We start from the raw sequence: 21,150 nt of genomic DNA on the forward strand, positions 1-21,150 counted from the left end.
GCAGGCATGGGATAAATATAAGGGGGGGAACACCGTCACAGCAGCCGGCTCGGTGAGGTCCGGGGCTCCCCCCTTCCCCCTCTCGGGGCGGGGAGGGCTGGGCGGACAATCGGCGCGGCAGTAAAGTGTGATGTTTGCTTATTTCCTTGTTTCCTTGGGATTGTAGGGAGTTTCTACCTCTCTGTTCGGTTTTTTGTTTTAGTCTTTTACCATGTGGGGTTTGTTTTGTTATGCCTATCTTTCTGGGTGCCTAACCCCAGTCGATGGCAGATAAGGAAAACCCCAACCACAATGGGGTTTTCCAGGGCCATTGCTCCCTGAAACCTCTCTGAAGGGGCCAGGTTCTGGCGCTGGTCTCTGGTAGGTCTGAACTCCTTAGCTAACGTCCCGGTCTAATATAACATACATTAGCCCGATAAGCTCCAGGGAGCCTCACCCAGAAAATGGCGTTTCATTACATTCAACGCTGGTTTTTTCTTAACTCTTCAGGATATTTTCATTGCAAAACTCCATTATAAAAGATGATAAAATTTAGGGCACCATAGTTGTATATTTTGGTGTACATTAGTATAATTGTTTTTCAGGTAACATTTGGCATATCTAGTGGGGAATATAGTGAACGTCGTCACAAACTAATGGAGAGTCTAAGGAAAGAAGAGGGTAAACACCATGTTGTTATTCTTCCAGCTACTCCAAAACGATACATGATAGACAAAATTCCCTATTTATACAGGCAGGTGAGTTCTGCAAGGTTAGGAGTTCATAACATAGTGGCATGTTGAGTTTACCAATACTGCATCCTTAATGTTTATGGATTCTCTAAAAAAAATGATCTAAATTATGTATTTGGCCTGGAAATTTTTAATATCAATTTTGTTAAGTAGTGGTACCTCGCATAACGATTGCCCCAAAAGACGAATATTTTGGGTAACGAATGGCCCGATCGGCGTCAAATCGTCCCGTATGACGAACGCTGGTTTGAGTAACGTCAACACAACATGGTGGGGTCGCGCTGCTGTTTGCACATTCTTAGACGCCTCCGATGATGCACATAAATTATGTTGTTCTTGTTTAAAGATGCTAATGATGCTGGGATATAAAAGGGTGACTGCTGAGATGTTGCAAAGCATTGACGTTTTTGTAGGAAAAAAGAAATGAAATATCTGATATACAACAAATGTCAATAAAGTTCGTTCGGTGTTCGGCAGGTAGGCTGCTCCATTATAACAATCTTTCTTTGTTTCAAATGTGTTCCATTTGTTTTTTATTTGTCATTTATGTCTCAATAATGGAGAAGCCTACCTTACATACACTGAATAAACCATTATGATATTTTCCTTTCTTCAAATGTGTTCAATATTTATTTTTCATTTGTCTTATAGCAAAAGGTTCGTTCGGTGGTCGGCAGGTAGGCTGCTCCATGTTTCTTACATACAAAAAACGTAAATAATAAAAAAAATGAGGAATTTTGAAAACCAGTACAAATGTCAAAAAGGTTCGTTCGGTGGTCTACAGGTCGACTGCTCCATGTTTCTTAAAAAAAAAAAAAAAACGAAAAATAAAAGAACTGTTGAAACAATTTGAAAAATGGACAAATGTCATAAAGGTTCGTTCAGTGTTTGTCGGGTAGGCTGCTCCATTATTGAGACGTAAGTGATAAATACAAAACAAATGGAACACATTTGAAACAAAGAAAGATTGTCATAATGGAGCAGCCTACCCAACAAACACTGAACGAACCTTTTGCTATAACGAATATGAAAGACAAGGGCTGCTGGCTGGGTTAGTAGTGCGTGAGCAACCATTTGTAGCACACATGCCTCTGGCTCTCAAACACCTGTCCCACACGGTGTTGAAAGACTGTACTCAGTCAGTGCAATTCAGACCCTATTGTTTGAAGAACATAAGGGTCATAACATTGGTGAAGCTAGGCGCAATAAGGGCTTAACACAACGGTCGGATGCCTGTGATACAGCACCTATGAGGATGATACAGCGAGCGTATCCAGGTGTAGCTCTGAGCCCCACCCTTGCCATCTCTAATGTATATAGATGATACATAGATGAATCGTTTTCTGCGTTCAGTGATGATGCATCTGATACAAGTAGCATAGATGAACAGTGTTAGCGGCTTCCATGGTGGTGGTGTTCATTGATATTGTTAAGAATACCTGAATCTTTTCCTGACCGATGGACACTCTTTGAGGCTAGCTGAATCTCTTCCTGTGTGGGACCTTACAAAGCGATCTTTTCAAGACTACCTTACAAATTGAGCTTTTCCTATAATCGTTTCAATACTACTTTATGCTTTACAAGCTTGGCTACATACCACCTACAAGTACTAAAGCCAAGGGTGCACGCGAGTGCATTATTTGCAAGCACACAGAACGATGAAACAGGACACAAAAATCTATCTGTAGCTGGTGCAAGGAGAGCAAAGTCGCGCTGTGTACCATGGACTACTTCGTTGACTATTATGCACTTCCAAAGTACTGAGTGTGTAATACAGTGTGTTACTGTGTAAATAGTATGTGAAACTGTACATATTGTAATATTAGTGAATTTTTACTACGTAATATTGTGACAATAAACATTTATTGTGGACACATTACTGGCACATGTATCACAGTTTCATGGAAAATTATGAACATTCTACTGTATACATATTGTAAAGGTCACAAATATGCATCATATACGATAAAAGAAACAAATAAAACCGCATTGGAAATGCATAGGAAAAATATTTGAAAATATATTTGTGGCAACACGCGGTGCTTGAATGGCACCGAATGCTTGAATGGTCTGGGAGCTTCACACACGGGCGACCAGCCCCTGATGACGTCACAGCGCACCTTGTCCACGCCCTCACAGCCAAAGTAAGTGGAATTTGGTAATTATCTTTACATAGACATGTTCAGGGACGGTAATTTATCATTTTACAAAGAAAAATTATATTTTGGGGAACATTTGATGTCATGCACACTAGGGAAATTTCACAATAAACACAGTGCATCACACTGGTTACATGGGAGACACTCGTTTTGTATGACGTCCGTTTCGCATGACGAACATGGAACGGATTAAATTCGTTATGCGAGGTACCACTGTATTTTTTATCAAATAAGTACAAATTTTATTACAGGTATTGCTGTTTTCACTTGCTCAGTATTTCCATCGAGAATTCAAATGCTCCTATGTATACAGAAAAGAGCTTAGGTGTATTTCATAGTACAGTACTGGTATTGATATCTTGAGGCAGTTAAGGGCTATCTTTCTCTCATTTTCCTGTGGAAAACACCTGGCTTTCTAATGATTTTAGTATATGAATTATGTATTTATCTTATTAAGCAGTTATTGGTATGATTTTTTAAAGTATTGATAACAAGCACCTTGAAGGTAATATATTCATGCATGATCAGTCTAGTCACTCATTTGGAAGTGCTACCATGGGGGCATGTAAATGAGGGTGCTGATTCCTAATCCCAAACTTATGTGCCATGCTTGCCACATTTGACCCTTGATCGAGGTTTTTAATCAATCTCGGTTATTTGTTAATACAGTACAGTGGTACCTTGATGTACGACTGCCTTAACCCTTAAGCTGCTAAGGGGTCCTGAGGACATTTACACCCCTGTGCGCAAGAAAAAACAATTCTAATTATTTTTCTGGGAGGTGCCCCGTCGGCTCCCCGGAGCTATCCCAGGCTGATATGCAAATGTCAGACTTTGGCATCAGTCATGTGTATGGAGTTCTTAGGCCTACCGGGGACCACGGCCAGAACTGGGCCCCCTCAGAGAGGCAAGGGGAGCAATGGCCTATAGAAGCCCCTGTGTGGTTGGAAGCATTCTATGTCTGCCATCGACCGGAACAGGCACCCAGAAAGGTAAGCACCTCAAAACAAACCCCTATTCTGGTTAAAATTGCTACCAAAAGCCGAACTAGTGGATAGAACTCCCCAACCGAAAACCAGCAAACTAGTGTGATGTCACACACCGCCGTGCCGCTGTCTGCGCAGCTCCCCCCTCCCCGGGAGGGGGAAGGGGGAGCCCCAGACCCTCCATGCCGGCTACCCACACCTCAGTTCTTGAGGCTGATGCTATAGGCGATGGTCGTGTGCTCTGGCTCCGGTGTCGCTACTGCACTGTGCTTTGCGTTTGGTGTTGGTTTTGTGAGTGCGAGAGCCAGGAGTTATCTTCAGTACTCGGGCTGCATGCGCCTAGGGCTGCCTTCCCTAGGTGCCCTGTAAGTACTGCCCTTTGGGGCTTGGGGCCACCTTCCACAGGCTCCTCGGGATCTGCCTCTGCTGGTCCGGTTTACCTTTCGGTTTTTCAGCCGCCTGTTGGGCTCTTGGGTGTTCTGTTCTCCCTTGTTACCGGCAGATAAGAGGCAATTTGCACTGGTAGGGGCGCAGGGTGCTGCACAGCTTGTATTCCCGACATCGCGGCCGGCTCTGTTCCTTGGGGTTCGCTGTCCTCTTGCGGGGTTTTGTTTTTCTTTTTTCTTTTTTGCCTGGTGGGGGTTCTGTCATTTTATTCAGTTTGTTTTTGCCCTTCCACTGTTCTCCTCGGTGGCGCCCCCTGCTAGGTCCCCGTGAGTGTACACGTCCCTGGGGTACAGCTATAGAAGTTCGCTTGGTAGTTTTGGGCGTCGGTTTGCATCACCCTGCCTGGGACTACCTGAGCACGAGTCCTCTTAAAGTAAACGGTCAGGACCCTGGGAATCCCCTAGGGGGCGCGTGGGTCCGATGGATTCCCCGGAGTCCCCACTCGCTGTGTGCGAGTTTGAGGGTTGCTCGGTCCCCTTGTCTCAGGGTGACCCTCATTGTTTTTGCCTCTGCCACGCTGCCTGTTGGGTCGGTGATACTTTCGACCCTGAGTCCTGTGAGTGTTGCTGCTTGCTTGTGACTCAATTTACCCAATCCTCTGATGATTCTCTTCGGGTACAGGCGGCGCGTGCGTTGCAGTCTAGGTTTCGTCTGTTGCAACGCGCTCGGTTGGTTGCTCACCCGGATGCCCCGGGGCTGCCCCGCTTTGCTTTTCGAGACCCGGACATAGGGGTGGGGGTCGCTTCGATCCTGGTTCAGTCTGCACCTCCTCGTCCTTCCCCTTCTGTTCGTTCTTGTCTCCCCCCCCCCCTGCTTCCGGCCCCAAAGCATCTGAGGGTTTCGGGGTCGGAGCAGGGGTTACTTGATTACTTGATCTTGAGACTCGGGCAGCTTTGGGGTGGTGCCCCTTCCGGGGGGGGGGGGCAGAGGCATTCGAGTCTTGTCTCCCGGCCAAAGCTTCTGGGTCTGACCAGTGGGCCCCCTTCCTCCAGCTTTTCTGGCTGCTCCGTCCTTGTCTTGTGGGGTCGGGGCTTGGGGAGAGGACTCGGCCTCGGGTCCTGTGGTGAAGGACCTCGAGGCTGGGGAGGGGCTGACTTGGGGGCCTTGGGCCCCGCTGGACCCCGCCTGGGTTTTTCTTCCCTCTGAGCGGGGCTTATTGTTACAAGGAGTGGGGTTTTCTTTTCCCCCCTCTGCGTACGAGTTGGATTTGGTGTCGGCCCCTCCCCGGGTTCGGTTCCGTGTTCTCCCGGGTACGTCGGTTCCGTCCTTCCGGAGGTTTTCGGCTTATCGCATCCAACCTGGTGTGGTGGGAGCAGCCTTTGCAGCTTACCTCCTGCGTGACCCAGATTATGCCTCAGAAATGGATCCGTTCGAATTCAGGTTTGGGACTTCGTTCCCTTTCTGGCTCCGTTACGAGGTTCCGGAGTCGTACTGGCTAGCAGACTGCCCCTTGTTTGTTCTAGATTCCTGGCATTCCTTCTGTCGTTCCCGTACGCTGGAGTGGCAGGAAGCTTCCACGGTGCTTCAGGTTTTCCTGGGGGGCGAGCTTGAGTACCTGAATGAGTGCTTGTTTGCCCCTGCCCTTCCCCGCGATGTGGGCATTATTCAGCTCCATGTGCAGGTTCCCACCCTTTCGGCGGCGCTCATTGCGGAGGACTTGCGCGCCCAGGGCCTTTTGGCTTCAGCCATGCGGTTCTTTTCCCTCCTGGAGCTGTCTTCGGATTGGCTCGTGGAGGATGTGAGGACGCTTGGGTCCGTCCCAGGGTCCGGCACCTCGTCCTCGGCTGCGCGTTCGTCGGCTGCCTTGTTGAAGCTGTTCACGCCGATTTTGCGGGATGTGGTTTCCCTGTTTTATGCTTCCCGTCTCGCGTGTCGGCAGATGGTGCTGGGTTCCTCCGTGGAATTGAGCTTGGGCCAGAGCTTGGGCTCTGGCTCTTAGGCGTTCTTCACCTTTTTGTCCTCTTCTGTTTGAGGAGTCGGCCGTGGCGCAGTTTATTCAGGCTGCATTGGCGGCTTGTCGTCCGATGTCGGACTTGTTGGTTTTCCGGGGGTCCCAGGTGGGTCTTCCCGGAAAGGTTGTGCCAGGGCTCGGGGTTCCTCTCGTCGTGGTAGGCCTCTGGTGTCAGGTTCGGGTTTGACTCCTCCTGCGGACCCTCCCTCGTCTGGTCGGCGCGGTGTTCGCTCTGCGCGGGGTTCTGGGTCTCGTAAGGGTCGCCGGCCCTTTCGCGGTTTGCCCCATTGACGGGGCGATGGAAGGGCGACTTGCACTGTTCGCCCGCGCCTGGTCCCACGATTTGTGGGCCTTTCAGGTCGTGTCTGGCGGCCTGCGGTGGCGTTGGGTGGCCCCTCCCTCCTTGGGGAGGTCGGGGCTGGCAGGGCAGGTTTCTTCCCCTGCGCTCTGTCGAGTCGTCTTGGAGTGGGTACGCTTGGGCGTCGTCGAAACGACATCATCCCTCAGATGGGTTTCCCTGTTTCCGGTTCCGAAACGGGACTGCGGACCTGCGGTCTCATTCTGGACTTGTCCCGTCTGAACCCCTGGGTTCATTGCCCCTCTTTTCGGATGACTACGCTGTCTCAGGTTCGGCTCCTCTTGGAGCCGGGAGCTTGGATGGTGTCCCTGGACCTCCGGGACGCTTATTGGCATGTCCCGATTCATCCACGGTTCAGGGACTGGCTCGGTTTTGTTGTGGGGCGTCTGAGTTACCGCTTTCGTTGTCTCCCGTTCAGGTTGAACCTGGCACCTCGCATGTTCACGCGCCTTACACGGGTTGTGGTGGCTCGTTTCCGTCTCCTAGGTGTTTGGGTGTTGGCTTACCTCGACGACTGGCTGGTTTGGACTCCCAGCTGGTCAGCTTGCTTGCTAGCCAGGGATTTGGTTCTTTCCCAGCTCGCCGGGTTCGGGTTCTTGGTAAACTGGCGGAAGTCCCATCTGGTTCCCTCTCAGGTTTGGACTTGGCTGGGTCTCATTTGGGACTCTCGAACCGCCTCCTTGTCTCTCCCTCTGGAGTCTCTCCTGCGGCTGCGATCCCGCCTTCGTCTGTTTCTGGAGGGCCCTCGGGTCACCCGGCGGTTGCTCGAGGGGCTGTGCGGGAGCCTGAACTTCGCGATGGTGGTCTGTCCGCCGGATCGGGTTTGGCTTTGACGGCTGTTTTGGTTCCTTCGGGGTTCCCCCTTCCGCCTCTCTCGCGATCGCAGAGTTCGACCCCCGGGGGCCTTGCGTCGGTTTCTGCGTCACCGGCTTACTCTTCGGGTTTTTCGGGGTTCAGTGCTTTGGTGCCTACCCGAGCCCTCGCTCGATGTGTACACGGATGCGTCGTCTCTCGGCTGGGGTTTTGTGACCAGTGCTCACCAGGCCGGCCAGGGGCGTTGTGATCCGTCCTTCCGTCGAGCTCACAGCACAGTGCGGGAGTTCACAGCAGTGTGGTTTGCTCTGGGGAAGATTCGAGTGGCCTGCGGATTGACGATTCGGCTCCATTCGGACTGCTCTCCGGTGGTTCATTGCCTGAACCGCGGGGGTTCGATGCAGTCCTTGTCTCTTTGGGGTTGGTCGCTTCGGGTGACTTGTCTGCTGAGTTCTCGGGGCTTGGCTATCCTGGCGGTTCACGTACGGGGCGTGTCCAATGTCTTGGCCAACGTCCTGTCTCGCTTCGTTCCCCTCTCCACGGAATGGACAGTCGATGACAAGTCCTTCCGTTGGCTTTGCCAGACGTTCGGGCACTCCGAGGTGGACCTCTTCGCGTTGGCGTGGTCGCGGCGTCTTCCCGTTTATGCGGCGCCCTTCCCCAATCACGAGGCCGTCGGGGTCGATGCCTTTCGGCTAGACTGGTCGAGGTGGGGGTTCCTGTACTTCTTTCCCCCAGTTCGGCTGTTGCTCCAGGTCCTGACTCGCTTAGAGACTTACCGGGGGAGAGTTGTCTTTCTGGCCCCTTGGTGGCCGGCCCAGCCTTGGTTTCAGGCACTGGTTGCTCGGTGTCCAAACCCGAGGGTTTTCCCGCGGCTCTGCTCTTTCAGCAGATCGGGCCGGTACGTCACGTGGTTGGTTCGATCTTCTCCTCGAATCTTCGCGTATGGGTTTTTTGACTCGAGTCTATCATCATCTCTATGATAATCAGGTGGCCTCCTTGTTGGTGTCCCACCTGAGGGCTTCTTCTCGGCGGCAGTACGAAGTTTCCTGGCGGTCCTTCTGTTTCTTTTTGCATCTTCGTCGTGTTAGTTCCTTGTCTGTTCGGGTGGTCTTGTCCTTCCTCTCGTGGTTGTTTCAGGACCGTCATCTTATGCCTAACACTGTCGCCTCGTATCGTGCGCCACTGGCGGAGATGCTTCAGCTTGCTTTCGGTATCGATGTTACGTCTGCGCCGTTTCGCAAGCTGTCTCGTGCATTGTTTCACCTCCGGCCTGCTCATGCGTCGCCTGAGCCGTCCTGGTCTTTGGACAGAGTGCTCGCTTTCCTTTCGTCTGCTCGTTTCGTTGTGGCCCCTTCGGTCCAGGATTGTTTTTCCAAGGCACTTTTCTTGTTGACTTTGGCCTCTGGGGGTCGGGTAGGGGAGCTTCATGCTCTCCTCCGGCGCAGCGGTTTCTGATCTTTAGGTCGTGGTGATTGTTTTGATCGCTTGCAGCCGTCTCTTTCTTTTATGGCGAGGAATGAGACTGCTGCGTTCCGGAGGGGTCCATGGGTGTTTGATGCTTGGTTGGTCAGGCCAGGGGTGCATCATGTTTTGTGTCCGGTTGCGGCGCTTCGCCATTATTTGCGCGCCACGGCTTCTGTGTCCGGGAATGCGCTGTGGGTTGATCCGGTTTCCCTTCTTCCCTGTTCGCGGGTTCGGGTTTCCCAGGTCGTCTGCAGGGTTATTAAGTCCAGCCAGCCTGCGGTCTATCCCCGTGCCCATGACGTTCGTAAGTTCGCGGCTCTTGCTGCCGTCTTTGGGAATATGTCTTGGTCTGATATTCGGGCGCGGGGATTTTGGCGGTCGAACAGGGTCCTGGCTGCTCGTTACCTTGTGAATGTCCCTGGGCCCCGTCGGGCCTGTGTTGCTTTGGGTCGGCGGTTGCAGCCAGTTGTCTCGGCTTCGAGTTGAGGAGTGAGCGACGACCGCCTCCCGGGTAAGTCCCTCTTTTTTCCGTCTGTGGGTAGTTAACTCCAGGGAGCCGACGGGGCTCTCCCCAGAAAACCAGCGTTGAATGTAATGAAACGCCATTTTCTGGGTGAGTCCCGGAGGCTCCATGGCATCCCTCCCTCCCTCCGGTCGGCGGTTTTTCGCGTTTTTGACATCCAGCCTCAAGAACTGAGGAGTGGGTAGCCGGCGTGGGGGATCTGGGGCTCCCCCTTCCCCCTCCCGGGGAAGGGGGAGCTGCACAGACAGCGGCGCGGCGGTGTGTGACGTCACACTAGTTTGCTTGTTTTCGGTTGGGGAGTTCTATCCACTAGTTCGGCTTTTGGTAGCAATTTTAACCAGAATAGGGGTTTGTTTTGAGGCGCTTATCTTTCTGGGTGCCTGTTCCTGTCGATGGCAGACATAGAATGCTTCCAACCACACGGGGGCTTCTATAGGCCATTGCTCCCCTTGCCTCTCTGAGGGGGCCCGGTTCTGGCCTTGGTCCCCGGTAGGCCTAAGAACTCCATACACATGACTGATGCCAAAGTCTGACATTAGCATATCAGCCTGGGATAGCTCCGGGAAGCCTCCGGGACTCACCCAGAAAATGGTGTTTCATTACATTCAACGCTGTTTTTTTACCATGTGGGGTTTGTTTTGTTATGCCTACCTTTCTGGGTGCCTAACCCTGGTCGATGGCAGATAAGGAAAACCCCAACCACAAGGGCGTTTTCCAGGGCCATTGCTCCCTGAAACCTCCCTGAAGGGGCTAGGTTCTGGCGCTGGTCCCTGGTAGGTCTGAACTCCTTAGCTAATGTCCCGGTCTAATATAACATACATGAGCCGATAAACTCCAGGGAGCCTCCGGGGCTCACCCAGAAAATGGCGTTTCATTACATTCAACGCTGGCTTTTTGACGGAACTAAACAGGAAATTCCACAAGGCTTTGTATACTGGAAGCAATCATGATCATCTTCACGCTTGCAGAGACCCTGCAGTGTTAGAACTGCCACCTGGTGGTGGTCAGTGGTAGTGATCTATTGATTTGTTAGATTATTAAGCAGGATGCAGTTTGGCAATATATTTGTTGCCAAGGTGCACACAAGAAAACCTTTTAAGTTATTGTAGTGCAACTTTCAGCTTAAATTTTGGGTAGCATTAAGTATTTTCCAGTGTCTCTAAAGCTTAGAAATTGTATTTATATATTACTGTATGTGGATTTTGGTACTAGAGTAATGTTCCAGATATATTTTTGGCAAAGCTTCTCATTCAAAAATATATTGCTTTGCACTTTTTTTTTTTACATTGCCTATGATCATTATTCATATTAATGTGAACAGTAATGCAGCCATCATATTTCAGGACACTGACATGCTTTATATGTGTGGATGCCTGGAACCAGATTGTGTACTTGTCCTTCACACATTACCAGGCAAGAAAGCTCCATTACACAAGTGTGTGATGTTCACCCCACATCATGAACCTGGTCAAGAACTGTGGGATGGCCCTCGTACTGGCCCTTCAGATGCCCCAGGGGTTTGGGGTGTTGATGCTGGCCTACCCCTCAGTGATTTTATTCGTTATCTAGGCCAACTAGAATCAGATCTAAACTCCCCTACTCTGTGGTACCACTCTCAGTGTGCACCAAACCCAGAAATTCATCGTCAGTTGCAAGGATGGCTGTTTGGAGGTCGTCAAGGAGGGATGGAATCGCCAAAATATCATTTGCATGCTCTTCGATTAATCAAGTCTCCCGCAGAAATAGAATTGATGAGAAGAGCATGTAGAATAAGTGGAGAATCTATAGCAGCTACTATGCGTGCTACTAGAGCTCCAGTGATGGAACACCAATTGTTTGCTATGGTGGACTATCAGAGCAGAATGAGAGGTGCAGACTACTTAGCATATCCTCCTGTAGTAGCTGGTGGGCCCAGGGCCAATATAATTCATTACATTAATAACAATCAGATTATTAATCCAGGAGAGATGGTGTTGATGGATGCAGGTTAGTAATTCTTTTCATTAGAACTGAACTTGGAATATTTTATTGTGCTATTTAATTTATTTAATATTAAATTTAGTCTTATCAGTGGTAGCTACATTGTATAGTTTTTATCTACTGAATTTTAAATTAATTATAATGTCCATTTTGATACAGGAAGTGAATTCCGAGGTTATAGTGGTGATGTCACTCGCACTTGGCCTATTAGTGGTGAATTCACTTCAGCCCAGCGTGATGTTTATGAAGCAGTGTATGAAGTACAGCAGGCTGTCATAACTGCCTGCACTCAGCATCCCACTCTAGATCACTTGTTTTCTGTAATGTGTACAAAACTTGGTAAAGTACTTCAAGAACTCTGCATATTACCTCTAAATTTTTCTGAAGGACAGCTAATGCGAGTGAGTATTATGTTGTATGAATATAGTTAAAACATTATTGTACTGTAATTGCAATTTTATTTTATTTGAGTGAAAAATGAATTATACTGCTGGTTAAGTAAACACAGGTATATAATAATAAATAATATTATACTAGAATTATATTATTATTATATACGCACAACGAAAATTGCACTAGCGTGATATATAATGAGTGTGATTTTGTGTGTGTGTGTAGTGTATCTGAAGTTGGGTGTATGGTGTAAACTACTTTGCTCTTCACCCGAGTGCTTGCAGGTCATATGTAAAACTTGGACTGCCTTCAGGAGGAGCCTCCAGATTTCATTAGAAATCCGGTTGTATGACTAATAAGTCAGTGGTGGTACAGTGGTAGAATATACAGCCAGTCGCGGTTTTCGTGTCGCCTCACAGCACACGTGGATTTTCACATTATTACTATTATTATTATTATTATTATTTTACTGTAGTATTATATTGGTATAATTATTATATCAATGTAATACTAGTAATAATCATAATATAATAATGTTATAGGGTACTGTAATAGTAATAATTATTATTATATAAATACAGTGCAACCTCCATTCAACGCACTATATAGGAGCAACCCCGGTGCGTTGCAAGAGGTGACCTTCAGGAGGCGTTTGTGTCAGTGTCTTTTTTCTCGTAAACAATAAAAATGCATTACCATACTATATACTGTACCTATATATTACTACTATACTAAAAATACTGTGTTACACTTTTTATTTACCTTATTGTTGGAGTTATGTCCATCTTGAATTCTCATGGAGTTGTGAATACTGTACAGCAAATACATACTGTACTTTATAATGTCGTTAGCACTGTATTAATTAAGTAGTTCTGCTGTATGTTGAGTACTACAATACAGTTTTATAAAAACTATTTTACACTAAAATTACTGTAACCTTAATTTTAACACTTTAACACCATGTACTTAAATTTAACACTTGTTCTAATTGTACACTCCACACACAATGTTCTTAGATGTTTGCATCAGGTTTGCTGGTACTCGCTGCTGCTGTGTTGGCTTCAGCGGCTTCTGAGCTGGTGCTGGCTGCTGTTGTACTGGTGCTATCTACTGCTGTGCTTGTGCTGGGTATGGCTGTGTTCATGCTGGGTACAGCTGTGCTCATGCTGGGTACGGCTGTGCTCGTGCTGGGTACGGCTGTGCTCGTGCTGGGTACGGCTGTGCTAGTGCTGGGTACAGCTGTGCTCGTGCTGGGTACGGCTGTGCTCATGCTGGGTACGGCTGTGCTCGTGCTGGGTACGGCTGTGCTCGTGCTGGGTACGGCTGTGCTAGTGCTGGGTACAGCTGTACTCGTGCTGGGTACGGCTGTGCTAGTGCTGGGTACAGCTGTGCTCGTGCTGGGTACGGCTGTGCTCGTGCTGGGTATGGCTGTGCTCGTGCTGGGTACGGCTGTGCTCGTGCTGGGTACAGCTGTGCTCGTGCTGGGTACGGCTGTGCTCGTGCTGGGTATGGCTGTGCTCGTGCTGGGTACGGCTGTGCTCGTGCTGGGTACAGCTGTGCTCGTGCTGGGTACGGCTGTGCTCGTGCTGGGTACAGCTGTGCTCGTGCTGGGTATGGCTGTGCTTGTGCTGGGTACGGCTGTGCTCGTGCTGGGTACAGCTGTGCTCGTGCTGGGTGCGGCTGTGCTCGTGCTGGGTACGGCTGTACTCGTGCTGGCTACGGCTGTGCTACTGTTGATCCTGCCCCAACAGAAGCCAAACAGGAGACAACAGTCCTCCAAGGAGGGCATAGAATCCAGGGCGCAGACTGAAGAAGTCCAGAAGAACTGCAGATGCGAGAGGCCCATGACTGCAAGGAGCAGACGGGAACCCCAGAAGGATGGGGCGGATCGACCACGTCCAACGCACCCACTAAGATGACATGATGAAGCACAGGGGAAGAAGCCCACCCCGCCAGCTCTGAACTCCCCCAAAGGGGGAGAAGCCATCTACCGACGCCACCAGAGGCCGGAAGACAACCAAAAGCGCCCACCAACAGCGGGACCATGCGAGAGTCAACAGAGCAAGCTGCTCCCCCAGTGCCCCGTCAACAGAGAAGGGAACAGAACCCCTTCTGAAAGAAAAAAGTACACACACATATACACATTGTGTATATACACATACATATACACAAACACACAAGATATGTTACACACACGTGCGTATACACATATGCACACACACACACACAGCGTACACATGTATATGCATACACACTACACTTCGCTTCGGTTGAGAGGCGGGACCAAAGAGCTAGAGCTCAACCCCTGCAAACACAACTAGGTGAGTACACATACATTGCAAAAGAAAAGTACCAGTCGCCAACCAGTGGGCAGAGAGCACCACGCTGGCCAGGCAAAGAAGGCACAAAACTGCATCAAAAGGCCCACCTCGACAACAAAACCTCAAAATCCCAGCACGACCACAATATATGCCAAGACCCAAAAAGATCAGTCTGCAAGCCAGGAAGGCCCCGGAACCCCAGAAGGCAGACCCGGGTCACACGAGGAAACAAAGCCCCCTGAACCCACAAAGGGGGCCCAAAGGAAGAAACCTCCGGAACAAAACCAAAGAACCCAAAGGAACCCAGAATCGAACCAGGGGGAGCCCAAACCACCACATTTGCCGGCGGAGAACACCACAGAAAGGCAAAGCACAGCCCCCAGACAGAACCCCCTGGGAAAATGGTCATAGCAGACCGAAAACCGAGGGACAAGGTGTGGGAGCAAGCATACCAGCCAGGGGACACTGAGTCCAGACCCAAAACAGACAAAATGGAAAACCCAGTGTAAAATCAACACCCGAACGTTGCCAGAGGAACAGGCAACGGGCAGAAAACACCAGAAAAGCAAAGAAACGACAACAGGAGAATAAAAACACCTGAAAAAAGGTGAAAACTCACCCCAGAAGCTCAGCTCGCACACCCAGTCGCATGTAAACAAACCGCAACGCTGCCCTGGTGGCCCCGCCGGGAAACCGGCAGACGAAAATGGCTGCCAGCAGGGGCTGTGACTGACGCTAAAGATACAAAAACACGCCAGCAAAAGTGGGAAACAAGCAGACTGGATGGGCGAAAAATACCGCCCAACAGCAGAAAACCCAGGCAGGGGCAAACCACCCCAGAACTGCTAGCAGGCATCCCCCACAGCCTCGGGAACCAACAACAGAGGCCCCGGGGCAGAGCCGTCCTCCAAGCCTTCCGCCCTTAAAGAAAAGCAAGAGTCCATGGGAAAGGCAGCAAGAAAGGGCCGCTGGTAAGACCCAGAAGCCTTGGCAGGAGGAACCGGCTCGAAAAACCTCCGTCCCTCAACCCGAACAGGGAAGCCCCTGAAAACCTGCCCGAGTCTCGGCCCCAACTAAACCCTGCCCCGACCCCGAAACCCACAGACAGTCCGGAGCCGGGAACAGGGAGGGAAGGGGCGAACAGTACCTAACCAAACGGGGTGGCCTCGAGGCATCCGAGTGGGAAACAAACCTAGCAATGTTGCAGCAACCTAACCTAGCTTGCAACACGGATGCCACCTGTACTCTGAACAGTAATAACATCAGGAGAGTACTGGAGAACAAGCAGAGAATCGCAAGACTCCGGGTCAAGGTGTCAGTGATCCAACAGGCAGCATGACGGAGGTAAAAGTGGCGACTGTCACCCGGAGACAAGGGTACAGCAATCCAACGATCCCGTACAAGACAGGTTGGAACCCGGAAGACACATTCAATGGTCCCCCGAGCCCAGACAGGAGTTTCCAGGGCCCGTAGGGGTAACAACTACAGGAAGCCCGAGCAAGGTGTTGCTAACCGGTTAAGAAACCCAAACATAACAAGAGGGTAGAGGATAGCATTGAAAACCCCTGCGACGTGTACAATCACGGGGGCATAGCAGAGGGCCGCCAAACACTGCCAGTGGAACTATAGCCACACTAGGCAGACCCCCACCAGACATGAAAATAAAAACAAAAACCCCCACAAAAGTACACCGTCTCCAGAGGCAACAAGAACCGGCCGTCGCTTAGGTGGCAGGCTGTGTAACACCTTGACGCCCTAACCAGCACAAGACCAATCCCTACCCAGGGCCAAACAAGGGCCCCAAGCCCCAGCTGGTCCCAAGGGCGAGGCAAATGCCGAGCAGCAAGAACCTCTACGGGAATGGTTCCCGAACGCCCCAGGGAAGATAACCCTGTTACGCAAGGGCAGTACTCACAGGACACTTAGGGAAGTCAGCCACTAAGCGCATGCAGCCCTGGCACTGATGAGGTACTCCTGGCCACCGCACAACACAACACACGGCAGTGAACGCCACACAAGGCAAACACCGCCTAGGAAACTGAGGCCAGAGAAGCGTCTCTCCCGGTTGACATTAGCTTACGAACTGAAGCTTGGCAGCTGGCACGCTAGGTCCGGGGCTACCCCCTCCCCCTCTCGGGGCGGGGAGGGCTGCGCGGACGATCGGCGTGGCAGTAAAGTATGATGTTTGCTTGTTTCCTTGTTTCCTTGTGATTGTAGGGAGTTTCTACCTCTCTGTTCGGTTTTTTGTTTTAGTTTTTTACCATGTGGGGTTTGTTTTGTTATGCCTACCTTTCTGGGTGCCTAACCCTGGTCGATGGCAGATAAGGAAAAGCCTAACCACAAAGGGGTTTTCCAGGGCCATTGCTCCCTGAAACCTCTCTGAAGGGGCCAGGTTCTGGCGCTGGTCCCTGGTAGGTCTGAACTCCTTAGCTAATGTCCCGATCTAATATAATATATATTAGCCCGATAAGCTCCAAGGAGCCGTAGGGGCTCCCCACAGAAAATGGTAAATTCCACAATTATTCTTCCACCAGCAGACAAACACGTCACTCACAGACAAAGCTAATGGCACTGGGTGCCTACTGTATGAACACAGACTAGGTCTATACACCCTACCATAGGCTGGTGTTTAAGCCAGATCCAGTAACATAAATTTCTCAAATATTGGATTTACATCAAATTATATATTTCTGAGGGGAGCCCCGTCGGCTCCCAGGAGCTTTACCAGGCTGATATGCTAATGTCAGACTTTGGCATCAGTCATGTGTATGGAGTTCTAGGGCCTACCGGGGACCACGGCCAGAACCTGGCCCCCCTCAGAGAGGCAAGGGGAGCAATGGCCTATAGAAACCCCCGTGTGGTTGGAAGCATTCTATGTCTGCCATCGACCGGTCAAGCATCCAGAAAGGTAAGCATTCCAAAAAAAAAACCTATTCTGGTTAAAATTGCCACCTAAAGCTGAACTAGTGGATAGAACTCCCCAACAGAAAGCAAGCAAACTAGTATGACGTCACACGTCACCGCGCCGCTGTCTGCGCAGCTCCCCCCTCCCCGGGAGGGGGATGGGGGAGCCCCAGACCTCCCACGCCGGCTATCCTCCTATCAGTTCTTCGGCTGATGCTATAGGCACCGGTTATGTGCTCCGGCTCCAGTAGTTGTTTCAGCACTGTACCTAGAGTGTGGTGTCTGTCTTCTAGGTGGTGCGTGAGCCGGGAGTGATTCTCCAGTACTCGGGCTGCATGCGCCTAGGGTTCCCTTCCCTAGGTGCCCTGTAATTACAGTACTGCCCTTGGCGCCACCTTCCATAAGTTCCTTGGGTCCTGCCCCTGCTAGGCCGTTTACTGCTTGGTTTTCGGCCGCTCTTTGTGTGCTCAGGTGTTCTGTCTCCCTTGTTCACCTTAAGGTAAGGGGCAGTTTTGCACTGGTGGGGCGCAGGGTACTGTGCAGCTTGTCTTTACCGATCATGGTGGCCGGCTCTGTTCCGCCTGGGTACGCTGTCCTCTTGCGGGGTTTTCTTTTTCTTTTTGTTATCTACCTGGTGGGGGGGTCTTCCTTCATTCTTGCCCCTTGTGTCCCTTGTGTTCTGAGTATTTTCTGGTGGTACCCCCTGCTTGGTCCCCGTGAGTGTACACGTCCCGGGGGTTCAGCTCTTAGAAAGTTGTTTGGTAGCTTTGGGCGCCGGTTAGCAGTACCCTGCCTGGGATTACCTGAGCGCGAGTCCTCTTATAGTAAACGCTCGGGACCCTGGGAAACCCCTGGGGGCGAGTGGGTCCAATGGATGTGACCCCAGAGTTCCCCCTCGCTTCCAGCGAGTTTGAGGGTTGCTCTCACCCTTTGTCTCTGGGTGACTCTCTGTTTTGCCTCCGTCTGCTGCCTGTGGGATCGGTGACACCTTCGACCCGGAGTCCTGCGAGTTTTGTTGCTCGTTGTGGCTCGGTTACCCAGTTGTGCTGACTAAGCGGGTGCGGGCAGCAGGGGCGTTTCACTTTGAGCCTTGGTGGTGGCAACGCTCTCGTGGTTTGCTCCCCGGGAGCCCCGGGGCTGCCCCGTTTTGGTTTGTGTTGGGGCTTGGGGGTGTTGGTTGCTTCGGTTCCTTCCACGTCCCCTTGTCTTTCCCCTGGATCCCCCTTCCTGCCTGCATCCGGTTCGTTACCGTCTGTAGGATCGGGGCGAGGTTTGATGGTGTTGAGACTCGGGCAGTCTCGGGAAATTCCCCTTCCGGGGTAGTGACGGGGGCATTGAGCCTGTTCCTCCAGCCATGTTGTAAGAGTCTGCCAGTGGGCTCCCTTCCGTAGTGTTTTCGCGGCTGCCCCAGTTTTCTGGTACGGCCGGGGCTTTGGGGGGACGGCTCGGCCCTGGGGCCTGTCGTATCGGTTCCCGGGGCTGGGGAGGGGCTGACTTGGGGGTTGGTTCCATCCTGTGGGTGGATGCTTCCCCCCCCCCCCCCCTAATATTGGGACGGTGTCTTCGTCATGTTTCCCCGTTCTTGGGGGTTCTACGTGACTTCTGGTTTCGGGTGCGCCTGTGCCTTTGTGTGCCTTCGGGACTAGTGTTGGCTTCTGTGTTCTCGAGGGTTCAGGAAGGTTTTCGCTACTTCACGCATTATTGGAATGTCTGTCGGCTCCTCGTCTGGGTCGCCGTTTTGGGCTACTTGTGGCCCGATTGGGTACCTTTCTGGGCTCTGTCTTCTCTTCATTGGCCGGTTTTGTTGTTCCTGTTTCCTCTTTTGGTTACTTTTCTAGTGTGGTAGTCTTGGTTGGCGCCTTCCCGCAGAGCGGGTTGTGCGGTTCGGCCAGCGTGTCATGCGCATGCGCCGTGGAGTTTGTTTTGGTCTGGGCGGTGTGTTTCAGTGCTGGTGTTTTGCGCCCTTTTTTCTCAGGTGCTTCGCCTCTCGCTCTTCTCCCTTGCTGCGGCATGTGCCCCCTTGCTCCGGGGGTGTCCTGGTTTCCAGCTGTGGGGAGGACACTGAGGTTTTCCCTGTGTCATGGGTGTGGGCCGCCTCCTTCGCCTCTACCCTGCTCTCCTGCGGGTCCGGCTCTGGCGTCTTCACCTGGCGGTGCTCCCAGGATCTTCTGGGCACGGTTGAGGCGTGTCACGTTCGTGCCTCCGTTCAACAGGTGAGTTTCTGCGGTCTGGCGTCTTTTGGACGGGCGCTGGTTGCGGAGATGTTTACATACCTGTCTTTATTTAGGTATATTTTTGTACGACTGAGACCGTTCGCACACCAGTGACTGTCCCTTTATCAACCCTTTCAGTCCTACTCATGTGCATGTCCAACCCATGCTAGTGTCATTCAGAGGACCCACCTTTTTTCGTGTTATGAGGTGTGTGGGTTGTAGTGCTGGTTATGTACTCACCTGGTAGGGCTCTCCTGGTTGTGCTTGCAGAGTTTGAGCTCTGGCTCTTGGGTCCCGCCTGTCTGGAAGAACTTGTGGGATAGTACCAGTGGAGTGCAGTGGTGCTATAGGCACAATCGGGGAACACTGTATAACCATCAGAGGTCTGCGGTTGTTACACGACCTACTTGCGTGCATACGCCATATTGTCGGTACATCCGTGGACTTCCAGGGCACACTATCCTGTTTTCAACTAGAAGTTCCGGCCCATCCTGGTTGTGAGGGGTATGTGGGCCTGCAGGCTGCTCCAAGCAGCTGCCTGGTGGGCCATTCTCTGGCTGGTCTAGCCTAGCCTCGGGCCGGGCTTGGGGTGTAAATGAGCTTCCAGTACCCCATCAAGCAGGTATCAAGCGGGGTTCTCTGCCGTCGGTCACCTGGTGTGCAGGTTTCTGGGCCTGCTGGGTTCTGTCGTGTCTCCATTGGCCCTGTCTGGGGTCTGCCTGCTCCGTTCTCTGCCTTTGCAGAAGAGAGTTGCTATTTACATGTTGCATGTTGCGGTGGTGCCTGTTGCTGCTGCTGCACGTGTGTGCATTGGTACCGTGTTTCGCGGTGGCGTGTCCTTGTCCCTGTGTCCGGTTGTGGTGTGGCACTTTGCGGCTGTTTTGTGCCTAGGGTTTGCGTATGGGGGTTTGCTTGTTGTTTTTCGTGGTCTTCGGATCCCTGGCTTGGCCCTCTCATGTGCGTGGGGTTTTTCTGTCCCTGCCTGATTGTCCACCCCTGGTTGTTTTCCTGGGGTTTTTGTGCTTCAGCTCTTTCATCCTGCATCTCCCCAGTCGTTTTTGGCATCTCCTTAGGTCGGTTTCCACCTCTTCATTTCCTTATGCGTTCCCTTGTTTCCTCCTCTGCCGCAGGGGTGTTCGGCGTGTGTTCCTTGGCTTCTTGGGCATTTTTTCGGCCTGTGTCCTGTGGTGTGCTTCTTTGTCTCGGTCTACTGCAGTTAATCGTACCCCTTGGTTCGGGTACTGTTCTGGTAGCAACCCTTCCGCCTTCTTTGGTTTCCTAGCTAGCCCTGCCGGTTGGTTTTTCGGGGTCTTGCGATGTCTCGCATCGGACCCGTCGTTTTTTTAACTCCTGGTGGGCTTGCTTGCTTTGGGGAGTTTTTCTGTTTGGCAGACGTTCCATCTCCTTGTGCTGCCTGGGTTTCAGTGGTCGCGCCCGAGATCTTCCCACGACTCCGCCTTTTCCTGGGCTTGTAGGGGCCTTGACGAGGACTGCTTACGTTCTGCCTCGCGGTCTCGCCTCCGGGTGGTGGTCGGGTGGCTTCGTGGTAGGTGTCCCACCTGTGTACTTCTCTTGGCGGCAGTATGGGGTATTTTGGCGGTCCTTCCTTTTCCTGTCCCTTCTTAGGTGGCTACTCTAGTTAGCGTCAGCTTGGTTTTCTGGTGGGGGTTGGGGGCCGTCGTCTTGCCGCATACTGTCGCCTCTTTCGTGCAGCGCTGGTGGAGCCACTTCGGCTTGCTTTCAGTCTTGGTGTTGCTTTTACACCGTTAGTAAACTGTCTCATGCGTCGTTTCACCTCCGGCCTGTTCGTGTGCCGCTTGCACCGTCTTGGTCTCTGGTCAGCGTGCTCTGTCTTCTCCTCGGTTGGTAGGGCCCCTTCGGTTCCGGTTTGTTTTTTCGTCGGC

At 51.5% G+C, this 21,150-nt stretch overlaps 1 protein-coding gene across 4 annotated transcripts in view; it reads left to right on the plus strand.

The window, feature by feature from the left end:
- LOC123761786 (xaa-Pro aminopeptidase 3) overlaps positions 1–21,150 on the plus strand; it is a 154,178-nt gene that overhangs the window by 72,177 nt on the left and 60,851 nt on the right. For 3 of the 4 annotated variants that reach the window (XM_069330500.1, XM_069330497.1, XM_069330498.1), the window contains exons 3-5: positions 585–737; positions 10,779–11,421; positions 11,575–11,816. In XM_069330500.1, the coding sequence (XP_069186601.1) occupies positions 585–737; positions 10,779–11,421; positions 11,575–11,816 (1,038 nt within the window). The remainder of the gene's footprint in view (positions 1–584; positions 738–10,778; positions 11,422–11,574; positions 11,817–21,150) is intronic. The other variant, XM_069330499.1, reaches the window with a different exon arrangement.

This window comes from Procambarus clarkii, chromosome 24 (assembly GCF_040958095.1).
Source record: "Procambarus clarkii isolate CNS0578487 chromosome 24, FALCON_Pclarkii_2.0, whole genome shotgun sequence".
In the NCBI taxonomy this organism is placed as follows: domain Eukaryota; kingdom Metazoa; phylum Arthropoda; class Malacostraca; order Decapoda; family Cambaridae; genus Procambarus; species Procambarus clarkii.